Source organism: Agelaius phoeniceus, chromosome 29, assembly GCF_051311805.1.
Source record: "Agelaius phoeniceus isolate bAgePho1 chromosome 29, bAgePho1.hap1, whole genome shotgun sequence".
NCBI classification, from domain to species: domain Eukaryota; kingdom Metazoa; phylum Chordata; class Aves; order Passeriformes; family Icteridae; genus Agelaius; species Agelaius phoeniceus.
Genome location: NC_135293.1, coordinates 4,286,424 through 4,299,416, shown reverse-complemented (window position 1 = coordinate 4,299,416; position 12,993 = coordinate 4,286,424). Strand labels below are relative to the sequence as shown.

Sequence of the window (12,993 nt, the reverse complement as noted above, 5' to 3'; positions counted from 1 at the left end):
CTGTCCCAGGCCGGACCGGGGGATCGAGGAGGGTCGGACCCACCGGGAACGGGAGGGGGCGGAGGCTCCTGGCGGCCGCGGGCGAGTCCCTCCTTGGAGCATGGCGCTGCAAGACAGCAGGGGACAGCAGGGGACAGGAGGTGACAGCACGGCCTGGCCACCCCTTCCCGCTCCGCCCGGCTCCCCACTCACCTTGGAGCACCTGGAAGGTGACGCTGAGCAGGGCCACCACCGAGGCCACCAGGATGCACTTGTTGAGGGTGAGCCCTTCCCAGAGCAGCGGCTCCTCCGCGGGGTCCAGGCTGGGCGGCTCCGCCTTGCTCTGCACGGGGAGGCTCCTGGGGACTGGGACATGGAAAAATGGGGGAACTGGGAGGAGGAAAAGGGCTCGGAGCGGGGGGGTGGGAAGAGCTCTTAACGTCCTCCTGCACAGCCGGGTCAGGGCAGGGACAGGACAGGGACAGGGACAGGGACAGGGAAAGGGGACAGGGACAGGGACAGGGAACAAGGGCAGGGACAGGGGTTAGGGAACAAGGGCAGGGACAGGGACGGGGACAGGGACAGGGACAAGGACAGGGACAGGGGCAGGGAACAAGGACAGGGACAGGGGTTAGGGAACAAGGGCAGGGACAGGGATGGGGACAGGGACAGGGACAAGGACAGGGACAGGGGCAGGGAACAAGGGCAGGGACAGGGACAGGGACAGGGCAGGGACAGGGACAGGGCAGGGACAGGGCAGGGACAGGGGCAGGGACAGGGCAGGGATGGGGAAAGGGACAGAGACAGGGACAGGGGCAGGGAACAAGGGCAGGGATGGGGACAGGGGCAGGGAGAGGGACAGGGACAGGGATGGAAACAGGGACAGGGGCAGGGAGAGGGACAGGGACAGGGACAGGAACAGGGACAGGGACAGGGATAAGAACAGGAGCAGGGGACAGGGGCAGGGACAGGGACAGGGGCAGGGACAGGGACAGGGCAGGGACAGGGGCAAGGGCAGGGACAGGGACAGGGACAGGGATAAGAACAGGAGCAGGGGACAGGGGCAGGAGCTGCTCCTGCCACGTGTTTGCAGTGCAGGAGTGGGGACAAGAGTGTCCCGGGGGCTGAGACCGAGGGGTTTGGTGACATTAGACTGTCCTGGTGATCAAGCTGGGAAAAGCTCTGCCCGTGCTCCTCCTCCAGCAGCAAATCTGGGCAGGATGGAGAGGAGGAGGTGGAGGAGGATGTGGCAGGTGCTGAGGAGCCCCATCTCCATCCCCGTGTCACTGATTTCCCCTTTCCATGGCCAGACAGCACCTCCCGGGCTGGCCGGGGACAGGGGACTGTGCCTCTGTGGCCACCTGGGCCAGGGTGGCTGTTCTGGGGCAGGGAAGGCCTTTCCCACTGTTGAAGATTGCAAGGCAAGATGTTTTCCATTACCATCTGTATGGCAGATTACCTTTGTCAAGTGGGCAGTTTGCCTTATCTCTCTCTTTGAGTGACCACAATCACTCCTCCCTCGGGAGGGGACATCTGCTGATAACAGCCATGGAATGTCCCTGCATGGCTGATAAGAACTACAGCATCCCATTGGGAGATGTAAGCCCAGAGGGAGGAGCCAAGCATTCCTGCCTGGATAGAATCTGGAGATTCTGGAACACCAGCCAAGCATTCCTGCCTGGATATAATCGGGAGATTCTGGAACACCAGCCAAGCATTCCTGCCTGGATATAATCTGGAGATTCTGGAACACCAGCACGGCTTCTGCACTGGATTTCCCAGAGGAACAGCAGCTGCCTCTGCCACTGGATCTCCAGAGGAAGATTCCACCCTTCTCTACAGGATCCCTGCTCCAGCAGAACCAGCCCTGACACTGCAGGAGGGCTGAGCCACAATTCCAATGGTTCTGCTGCCCACACCCTGACCCACAGGGTGTCAGGTTGGGTTCTGACTCTGGCAGTGTTGTTTTAGTTCACTGCATTGTTTATTTATCCTTTTATTTTTTTTCCTTTCCCTATTAAAGAACTGTTATTTCCTGCTCCCATATTTTTGCCTGAGAGCCCCTTAATTAAAAATTCATAGCAATTCAGAGGGGTGTGGAGGGTTCACATTCTCCATTTCAGGGGAGGCTCCTGCCTTCCTTAGCAGACTCCTGTCTTTCCAAACCCAGACACCCACACACCCACCTGGTGGCCCGGCAGCGCTGCCCTTGGCTCCCACCTTCTCCGCTCGCTTCTTCTCCGCCGCTTTCCTGTCCCCGCCGAGCGGGGCTGGCTCTGGCATGTCCGGCTCTGCCTCTCCTCGGGATGGCCTTGGTCCTGCTCAGAGAGGCTCTGCTCCTCTATTCCCTGCAGGGAGGGCACGGAGCGTGGCTGGGGGGACAGGGATAAGGACAGGGACAGGGACAGGGACAGGGATAAGAACAGGAGCAAGGGACAGGGGCAGGGATGGGACAGGGACAGGGAAAAGGGACAGGGACAGGGATAAGAACAGGAGCAGGGGACAGGGACAGTGGCAGGGATGGGACAGGGGGACAGGGACAGGGGTAGGAACAGAGAAAGGGATGGGACAGAGACAGGGAAAGGGACAGGGACAGGGAACAGAGGCAGGGACAGGGGGACAGGGGACAGGGATGGGACAGGGGCAGGGGGACAGGGACAAGGGCAGGGACAGGGGGACAGGGAACAGGGACAGGGGCAGGGACAGGGATAAGAACAGGAGCAGGGGACAGGGACACACTGTTCTGGGGGTCCCAGTGCTGCCCCAGCAAGAGGCACCAACCCAGCTCCTGCAGCACCTGGGGCGTGTTCACCTCAACATCCTTAAAGCTGGGGTGGATTTTATGTTATTCAAGCTGGATTTAGCCACGAGGCAGCCCTGGCTATCACATGGGTGGGCTGGTGGGACCCCCTGGCTGTGCCTGGGATCCCCCCGGGGCTGGGTTGGGGCTGCAGCAGCCCCCGGGGCAGGTTTGGTGTGTGGGGAGCCCAGGGAGCCGCGCTGTGCCCCGGGCTCCGCTGGCCGGGCTGGGCGTTGGTCGGTGCCACCAGGGAGAGCTGCCCACCAGCACAGATCAGTGACAGCGACAGCTGGGGGACCTGCAGGGACGTGCTGCAACCCTGCCGGGCAGAATGGCACTGCAGGACAGCCCCAGCCCGGCCCCTGACCCTGACCCAGCTCATGGATCCATCCCCAGAACCCCCTGCTGTCCCTGGCACAGGGATCCATCCCTGGCACCCCCTGCCCTGGCACAGGGATCCATCCCTGGCACCCCCTGCTCTGAACAGGGATCCATCCCTGGCACCCCCTGCTCTGAACAGGGATCTGTCCCTGGCACCCCCTGCTCTGAACAGGGATCCCCCCAGGCAACCCCTCCCCTGGCACAGGGATCCATTCCTGGCACCCCCTGCTCTGAACAGGGATCTGTCCCTGGCACCCCCTCCCCTGGCACAGGGATCCATCCCTGGCACTCCCCACCCTCCCTTGGCACAGGGATCTGTCCCTGGCACCCCCTGCTCTGAACAGGGATCCCCCCAGGCCCCTCCATCCCTGGCTCAGGGATCCATACAGGCACCCTCTGCCCTGGCACAGGGATCCATCCCTGGGACCCCTCCCCTGGCACAGGGATCCTTCTAGGCCCCCCCACCCTGCACTGTCATAGGGACCCATCCCTGGCACCCCCTGCCCTCCCCTGGCACAGGGATCCCCCCAGGCACCCCCTGCCCTGGCACAGGGATCCATCCCTGGCACAGGGATCCCCCCAGACCCCCTCACTGTTCTGAACAGGGATCCATCCCTGGCACCCCCTGCCCTCCCCAGGCACAGAGATCCATCCCTGGCACAGGGATCCCCCAGGCACCCCCTGCCCTGGCACAGGGATCCCCCAGGCCCCCTCCCTGCCCCGGGCACTCACATGGGCTCTGCTGCTCTCCCGTGGCTGTCGCTGCTCACCGGGGCGCTGCCATCTGTCACAGACAGGCACAGCTCAGCTCCTCAGGTGACAAACCTGGGCAGGTGGGAATCACCAGGGGCTGGGGGGTGTGAGCCCCTCAGGGACACCCCCAGCCTGCACAGAGGGGACATCTGGCTGTGATTGCCCCATTGGTGTCACCCATGGATGGACAGAGGGGTCCCAGGTCAGGCCAAAAAAACCCCCAGGAATTGAGGGGGTGCAAGGGGAGCTCTGGGACTCTGAGCCCCAAAAGGTCCCCAGCCTGGATATCCCAGGGGAGTGGCAGCCAAAGGGACAGTGACCTCCCTGCCAAGGCACACGGGGGGACAAACAGCCCAGGGAGTGCTCAGACACCCCAAAACCACTGGAGGGCCAGAGCCTGGCAGCAGGAGAAGGCCCAGCTCCCATGGAGCAACCAGAGCTCCAAAAGGAACTCAGGGGAGCTCAGGGAGGGCTCTCAGGGCTTTTGCCAGCTGGGAAATGCAGAGCAAACTGAGGGTCCCCAGGAACACCAGGAAGGGCTGGGGAGGGGGTCCTGGGGGTTCTCTGCCCTGGGAGAGCTGCAGGGGTGGGAAGGCACCACAAGGTCCCAGCACCACTGGCCCCAGCCCTCTTGGCTGAGTCCAGTGCCTCAGGTGCCACATCCTCCCCAGAAGGAAGAATTTTTGCCCCCTTTGAGCCAGATTGAGTTGATTTTCCCCCTGTGGAACACTGAGAAAAAGAGATCAGTACCCAGGATGAAACCTACCACTCAGTGCTGGAAGCAGAACAGATAAATATGAGGAAACCTTTTGGCCATGATCTGCAAGATCTTTGCTTTCAAGAGGAAATAAAAAGAGTCTTTGGTTTGTTTCAGTGATGTAAGTCTGGACCTTTCTCTGCTGGGAAGGGATGGAGCTGCCCCAGGACTCTGGTGGTGCTTGGGGGGGTCCAGACCCAGGGGAAGCACAAAGGTGGAGAACTTTTCCTCAAAGTGTTTCCCTGCCACGTGCTTGCCCTGTTTTTGAGCTTCTCCATCATTCACCTGGGTTTGGGGCACAGAAGAGCACCAGGAAGGTGGAGGAGGGCTAGAGCCTCTGTTCCTTTCTCCCTGGCCATGATCCATGCTCCCATGGGGCTGGTGGCACACGGGTGTCCCTCAGTGCCCGAGGTCACCCTGTGAAGTGACATCTGAAGTGACACCACCACAAAGAACCATCTCTGCCAGGCTGAGCTGTGTCCTGCAGAGTCTCACACACCTCACCAATGGCCAAGGAGCCTCTTCCGTCCTTCCCTGGCCATCTCTGAGCTCTCCCTGCCCACCTGGACAGCCCTTAGGTGGCCTCAGGGCATCCCAAGTCCTTCTCCAACACCACCCAGGGACAATGTCACCTGGTGAGACCCTCACCAAACTGAGAGGGGTCAAACTCTGTGCCCACAGCACACCCCTGCTGGGCTCCCCAGTCCTCAGCTGAGCCCAGGGCCCTGTCACAGAGTGCCAGGCTCTCTGTCTCTCCCCCTTGTGTTTCACCCTGAAGGAGGAGCCCAAACAGCCTCCAGACCCAGGGCAGGCAGGAGTCCTTCCCTGCCATGTGCCCCAAAGGCATTAACTCGGCCCCAGAGCTGACCAGATCCATGTCCAGCTCTGTCCCCATGGCCTGGCAAGGGGTGGATGCACTCTGGGGCTCCACAGCCCACACAGGATCCTTGTCCCCAGGCAGGATGGGCCGTGTCACCTGCAGGAACAGCCACCCTGGGCTGGTGACCCAGGGACAGCCACTGCCAGGCCAAGCAGGGCAGGGATGGCCACAGTGCCAGGGGTGGCTGTCAGTGCCATGTGAGGCCATCAGTGCCAGGGGTGGCCACCAGTGCTGGGGATGGCCACAGTGCCAGGGGTGCCCATCAGTGCCATGTGAGGCCATCAGTGCCAGGGACACTTTGCCCATGGCAGGGCTGGTCACCTGCAGCCCCCAAGTCCCTGCTCGCAGTGCCCCTGCCCAGGAGCGCTCCCGTCCATCCATCCATCCATCCATCCATCCATCCATCCATCCATCCATCCATCCATCCATCCATCCATCCCTCCCTCCCTCTCCCCCGCCCATCCCTCACCCCGCACTCCAGATCCGCCCGTAAAGGCTGAAAATCGCAGGCACTTAACAAATAATCAGCTCGGCTCTGCTGCCGCTGGGATTTCTCCTGCACGGGCTCCCGAGGTCGCCTTCACCGCTGACTCACGGCAAAGAAACTTCCAAAAATATCCCCTCGCCTGCCCCGTGTCCCTGTCACCCCCGGCCGGGGATGAGCCCCGTGGGGTTTGTTCCCACACAGGTCCGGGCTGCGGCCAGGGCTGCCCGGAGGCTGCAGAGTTTAAACCCCCCCACAGCAGCGTTTAAAAAGCCCCAGAAATCCGTACCTGGGGTCGGCGCCGCCTCCTCCTCGGCTGCAGCCCCCGGGCGGCCCCGGCTCTCCCGGGTAAAGAACAGCAACAGCTGCCGGGGGGAGCCGGAGCAAAATAGCGCCCAATCACCGGGGCTGAGAGCCACAAAAGGCAGCTCAGCCCCGGCCGGGAGCGCAGCGGCTGCCCTGGGCACGGGCTGAGGCTCCCGGGGCACCTGCGAGGGGTTTGTCCCTCTGTGACACTCCCGGGAGCACAGGGAGGGGACAGGACCCCGGCCCTGGGTGTCTGAGCCAGCTGTGGGAGGGATGGATGGATGGATGGATGGATGGATGGATGGACATGGATGGATGATGGATGGATGGATGGATGGGGGATGGATGGATGGATGGATGATGGATGGATGGATGGATGGATGATGGATGGATGGATGGATGGATGATGGATGGATGGATGGATGGATGGATGGATGGATGGATGATGGATGGATGGATGGATGGATGGATGGATGGATGGATGATGGATGGATGGATGGATGGATGGATGATGGATGGATGGATGGATGGATGGATGGATGATGGATGGATGGATGGATGGATGGATGGATGGATGGATGAGGGATGGATGGATGATGGAGGGATGGATGATGGATGGATGGATGGATGGATGATGGATGGATGGATGGATGATGGATGGATGGATGATGGAGGGATGGATGATGGATGGATGGTGGATGGATGGATGATGGATGGATGATGGATGGATGGATGATGGATGGACGGATGGATGATGGATGGATGGATGGATGGATGGATGAGGGATGGATGGATGGATGATGGATGGATGATGGATGATGGATGGATGGATGGATGGATGGATGGATGGATGGATGATGGATGGATGGATGGATGGATGAGGGATGGATGGATGGATGGATGGATGGATGATGGATGGATGATGGATGGATGGATGGATGGATGGATGATGGATGGATGATGGATGATGGATGGATGATGGATGGATGGATGGATGGATGGGTGGATGGATGAGGGATGGATGGATGGATGGTGGATGGATGGATGATGGATGGATGGATGGACGGATGGATGATGGATGGATGGGGGATGGATGTGGGTGCTGGGGGTGCAGAGGTGGAGCCAGGCACAGGTGAGGGGAGAGGATGAGAAATCCCCCTGGGGGCAGCAGTGCTCAGACAACCCCAGTGAAAATCCCATTTTGCAGTGTTTGCAGAGGTCCATCGCCCTCCCACCCCTCTGATGTCCCCATTCCTGTCCCCAGGAGCTCTGTCACAGCCACAGGCACCTCCTGGGCAGGTGGGAATGGGGATGTCCCGTCCCACCCACCCCAGGATACAGGGAGGAGATGAAGAATCCCATCTGGGGCTCTGGCCCTGCCTGTGGGGGTTATCCCCAGCCCCCAGCTCAGCACGGGCAGGAACAGCCTCAGGCAGGAGCTCCCGTGCCAGGGATGTGGTGCAGCAGTGCCTGGGACCAGTCTGGCACATCCCACTTTGAGGACATTGCTGTTGTGGAGAGGCTTCAGGCCCAAAAACCCCCAAGTGCCTGAAATTGTGGCATTTCCCACCTGCAGTATTGACATTTTTCTTTAGCACGATCTATAGGAGGAATAAACCAGGCACTGCCTTGCCCAGGTGAGGCTGGATCCTGGTCCTGCTTTAGGGGGCTCAGGAGCAGCCTCTGCTCCCCAGGGCAGGGATTTGGCCTCTCAGGCAGGGACAGGACTGAGCACAAGGAGGGAGAACAATGAGCCATGGAGGGATGGAGGGATGGAGGGAGGATGGGGCTGCCCACAGCCCCCAGAGCAGCCAGAGTGCCGGGCACACCCTCAGGAGACTTTTCCCGTTTGTATTCCCATTCCAGCAAGGCCAGAGCTGTTCACTGGCGTGGCATTTGCTTTATAGGGAGGTGATGAAAGAAGAAAATCATCAACAGGCCAACTAAAATCCCTTTTCCTCCCAGCTAATCACGTTTCCATGCTGCCCCCAGGTTTGTTCCCTGCTCCTGCCTCTCGTGGCTGAGCTGCTCCTTCCAGGAAAGATGCCAGGGGCTGAACCGGCACCGGCAAAACACCCTCCCACTTCATCCTTACATGGAGCCAGAGGATCGAGAGCTCTCCTCACCCTTCCTAGGACCTTTCAACACCCCCTTCCCGCAGCGGGGAGGGGCCGGCAGCGTTTCTGCCTCCACACGTGTAGCTGGGAGCAGTTCCCCGTGGAGCTGCAAAGCCTCCACCTCCATCGCACAATTTATCCCGGGCGGATGGAGGAAAGAGACTCCCGGAGGCGAATTCTTTCCTAATCTCTTGAACCCCCCCCAAATCCCGGCTTCTTCCGTGCCCTGAGCCTGATAAAAGCGTCTCTGGGACGGGGTGAGCTCAGGGAGGGGGAAACCCGATCCGGCTGGGAGGGCAGGAGGAGAGAGCCGGGCGGGGGAGCAGGGAGGGCAGTGGAGAGGCCGAAGAGTGACTTTGGGCTGGGCTGGACGGCACAGCCGCTCTTCCCTGGCTTCCCATGGCCTCTGTCCTCAGGAATCGTGGTCCAGGCTGTGCTGCAGCATCCCCTCACTGCCATGGCAACGCTCACTTCTCCTCCCACCAGGACATCATCTCCCTTCTCCCCGTTTTTAATAACTCACAGTTAAAAGGCAATCAGAAAGGCATTAAATTAGTCACTGAGTATTTTTGGCATGGGTTGGTTCTGGGGATGGATCTTCTCTCAATTCTCACAATTTCCTCTCTCCCCAGAGCCCCCAGGCCCTGCCTGACTCTGTCTCCTGCTGCCACAGGTATGAGGGGTGGCAGAAGCTCGAGCTGGCTGCTCAGGTGGCTTTTCCACTGCTCACCAGGCTGGCTGCAGGTTTTTTCCCCTTGGATTTCATCCCTGGCTCCATCAGAACCTGCCTGACCATGTTGCCAAGGCTTAGGACTCCAAAACACCTCCCAGCCTTTAGAGCCTTTACCCTCTAACCTGGGCAGGGCTGGGCTCTTGGCCTGATTTTAGAGATGGGAATTTGGATGTTGTCTGCCAAGCCAAGAGCCCTGGGCACAGCACAGCTTTGCAGGCAATGCCCAGCTCCAGCTGTGTCACCCCCATGCTGGCATTGTCCCTTGGGGACCACAGGTCTGAGGGTGCACAGGGCAGGTCCCCCTCTGCAGGCACCACAGCCCTGCTGGAGATGCACGTGGAGCTCACCCAGGTGCTGCCTGGGCTTGTTGGAGGAGCTTGGTGTCTCCCAGCCCTCCACCCTCCCCTCAGATGTGGTTGGGGATGCATTCAGAGCAGGGCTGGTGGAGGAGAGGATCACAGAAACACCAAAATTCTCCAGGAAATGGGGAGAAAGAGCACCTTGATTCCCAGCATGACCCAAACCCCAAAGGCACAGGTGTCCCCATGGCAGCCTGGGCACAGCAATATCCCACTGACCCAAATCAGCAATATCCCACTGACCCAAAACTCCTCTTTCAGCTGGATCCATCAGCTCCAGCTGGGGTTGTTGTGCAATGGTTGTGCTGACAGCTGCTGCCTCCTTCCCCTGAGGAACCAAACATCCACCTGGGAGATGATTCCTGCAGGAACCACAGAGCTTCCCGAGCACTGGCGTTATTGAGGAGCACTTGGGAGGTTTCAGGAAGGGAAGGAATGTCTTCTCCCTGCCAGCTGTGCTGCTCCTGTCAGATCCCATCTGTCAGCATGGAGATTTCAGATCTGCCTAGCTGAGCCATCTCCTTGCAGAGGTGTGGATGCTGGAAAGGCCTGGAGCAGTTTGGATGCTGGATGTTCCTGTGGCTCCACATCCTCAGGTGTTTCACAGGGCTGCAGGGAGCCAGCAGGAGATGGAGCATCCTCTGCATGAGCTGATTCCCACAGCTGATACCTGGGCAGGCTCCCTGTGCCCAGGAGGGCTGACTGCACATCAGGGGCCTGCAAAGGTTCTGAGGCCTGTTCTGATCAAGAACTCAGATCTGGGCCCTTCCTCGTGGCTTCAGGGATTTGGTTAAGCTGGAAAACGCAGCCAAGGGGATCTTCTGTCTCCTCTCCTGGGTTTGAGGTGGTGTGGAACTGGTGAGGGGAGATGGGAGCTCTCTGGGCTGGTACCACCTTGGTTTAATGAACCCCACCTTGGAGCATCGATGGGACAAGAGGAAATGGCCTCAAACTGCTCCAGGAGAGGGTCAGGCTGGACATCAGGAGGAATTTCTTCATGGAAAGGGTGGTCAGGCATTGGAAGAGGCTGCCCAGGGAGGTGGTGGAGTCACCAAAGAACAACTGGAGGTGGCAGTCAGTGCTCTGGGCTGGTGACAAGGTGGGGATCAGGCACAGGTTGGACCCAATGGTCTTAGAGGTGTTTTCCAACCTAAATGAGTCTGGGATTCTGAGATCTTGGAGGATCTTCTTCCTTTTATCCTTTTAGCCTGGAGGGAATGCCAACCATAGAAAGGATGGCTCTTTGTTTAAAGGGAAGGGGCCCAGAATCCTGCCCTGGGGATGGCTCCAGGAGCTCCTGCACCTTGTGGGTGTCACTGGGACCACAGAGGGGTGAGGGACACCCCCAGGCCACCAGCCAGGGCAGAACACACAGTGACAGTGGAGGGAGAGCCTTTCATGGGCTCATCCATCACCTCCTGGAATGACCCCCAGCTATCTGGAGCAGCTCCACATTAAAGCCACTCTGCCCAGCTGGAATCCACGTGTGCCCTAAAAACTCCAATTCACAAATCTCAGAGGTTTTGCTCCTTTTCCCTGGCAGCAGGAGCTCATTCAGGTCAGGGGGACAGAAGATCCAGATCCTGTTAAATCCTACTTTTAGTCTCAGCTCCTTTCTGTAATTGTTCCATGATCCCTTCTCTCACAGCTCAGCACCACTCAGGGCTGATCGCTGTTCTCCTTAAAGATTTGCAGTTTGTCACTCCCAGGAGAACAGGAGGACGTGGCTCTACTCCAGGGAATTATCCCTGGAAGTGCCATTTGGGATTGGGAAAGTGGCCATGACGTTTGTCCCACCAAGGGCTGGGGCTGTGGCACACTCAGTCAGGAACAGCCATGCCATGGGAAACTGAGGCAAAGGGAGATTTAGGGCAAGTGAAGCTTTGGGTGGAACAGCCTGGCCATATTTGACATCCCAATGATCACAAATCCTCCCCTTTTTTGGCTTTCCTGATGGATGGAGCATGGGTGCATTCATCCAGACAGGTTCTGGCACTGGGGGCTGCAGATCCCAAACCATTCCCAGTGAAGGAGCTGCTTCCCTCTGCTCTGAATAGACTTGCAAACAACCCAGGGCACCAGGAACCAGAGGGCTCTGCCTCCTGTAGGAATAACTTCATCATCCCAGCCTCTTTGGGATGATGGCACCCACTGGAGAGCAGGTCCTGGTGGATTCAACACCTTTCCCAGGTTGGCCCCACAGGACTGAGCAGTTCTGAAGCAACAAATCCATGTCCAGAGAAACATCTCTGTGCCATGGGGATGTTCCCAGGCTTGGCAGCTGGGCTGTGGGACATGGGGAGGGAGGAGATGTTCCAGGCAGATGTTTCAGGTCTTAAAAGGGTCATAAAAGTACAAAATCCACCACAAAGTCCAGCATAAAGTCCTGCAGGGGCAGCAGAAATAGCAGGAACTTCCCACCCACCTCCAGAGCTCAGCTGGGGTTTCCCAGTTACTCTGTGCCTCCCACCCTGTTCCCCATTTTCTCTCTCTGTAATCAGACCAGAAATTCCCAAATTAAAACTTTGCAGCCTCCAGACACCAAGGGCAGAGGTTTCACCCTGCCAGGCCCCTCTGCTCTCCCCTCCCTGCCTCACACCATGGATTTCTCAGTTCCTTTGGGACACTCTAGGAAGGCCGGAGGGGTTTGGGTTCCTTCCTTATCCCCTTGCCAAGACCAGGGCTGTGCTCTGGGGCTCTTTGTCCCTCTAAGGCACTTGCTGGGGTCCTCATGGAGGGGCTTTGTCATCTCAGAGGTCTGGAAACTTTGATGATGACTTCACCTCTCCAAAATTGTAGCAAACTCCTCTGATTTATAGCAGGACAGGAAGGGCTGGGATGTGGGGATGAGGTTTTTGAGCGAAGCCCCTTCTGCTCCAGCTTTCCCTCTTCCTACTTTCACACAGCAATGCCAAATGCAATATATTATGTAATGGGAACAAGCAAGAACCAAACCAGCAAGGACTCCAAACTGCAGGAAACCCCCTTTCCAAAGCCACACTCCTAATGACTCAGTTTTCTCTCCTGTTTGCTCACCACCCTTGCAGACCAGGCTTTGTCCAGTGCAATGAGGAGACACCAAAGCTCAGGATCTTTAATGTTTTCCAGTTCTTCCCCAATATGTCCTTGCAGGACATGTGTTCCCAAGACACATCCTGATCAAATAACAAGATCTGTGTTTAAAATAAAGCTTGAGCCTCCTCCAGGCATCACCAACCTTCAGGAAAGCCAGGGAGTGACAGGAAGGGAAGGAGAGAGGGACAGAGGCTCACCCTCCTTGCCATGACCCTGGATCCTGGATTGCCATCAGCTCCAGCACACCAGGGACAGCCTGGTTTGGGCTGGAGCAGCAGCCAAGCAGTGAAATGTCCCCTCCAGCCTGGAGCACAAGCACAAAGCCCTTGGGAGAGCTGGGCAGGGCCCATCTGTGTGGCACTGAGGGCA

General features: G+C 58.7%; 1 protein-coding gene across 4 annotated transcripts in view; it reads right to left on the bottom strand.

The window, feature by feature from the left end:
* Positions 1-12,993, bottom strand: part of JSRP1 (junctional sarcoplasmic reticulum protein 1) — a 42,682-nt gene that overhangs the window by 1,648 nt on the left and 28,041 nt on the right. Inside the window, exons 2-5 of one of the 4 annotated variants that reach the window (XM_077191354.1) lie at positions 3,893-3,985; positions 2,166-2,351; positions 193-345; positions 44-106 (exon numbers count right to left, since the gene is read on the bottom strand). In XM_077191354.1, the coding sequence (XP_077047469.1) occupies positions 44-106; positions 193-345; positions 2,166-2,262 (313 nt within the window). In that variant the 5' untranslated portion in view covers positions 2,263-2,351; positions 3,893-3,985. The remainder of the gene's footprint in view (positions 1-43; positions 107-192; positions 346-2,165; positions 2,352-3,892; positions 3,986-12,993) is intronic. The other 3 variants (XM_077191353.1, XM_077191356.1, XM_077191355.1) reach the window with 3 other exon arrangements.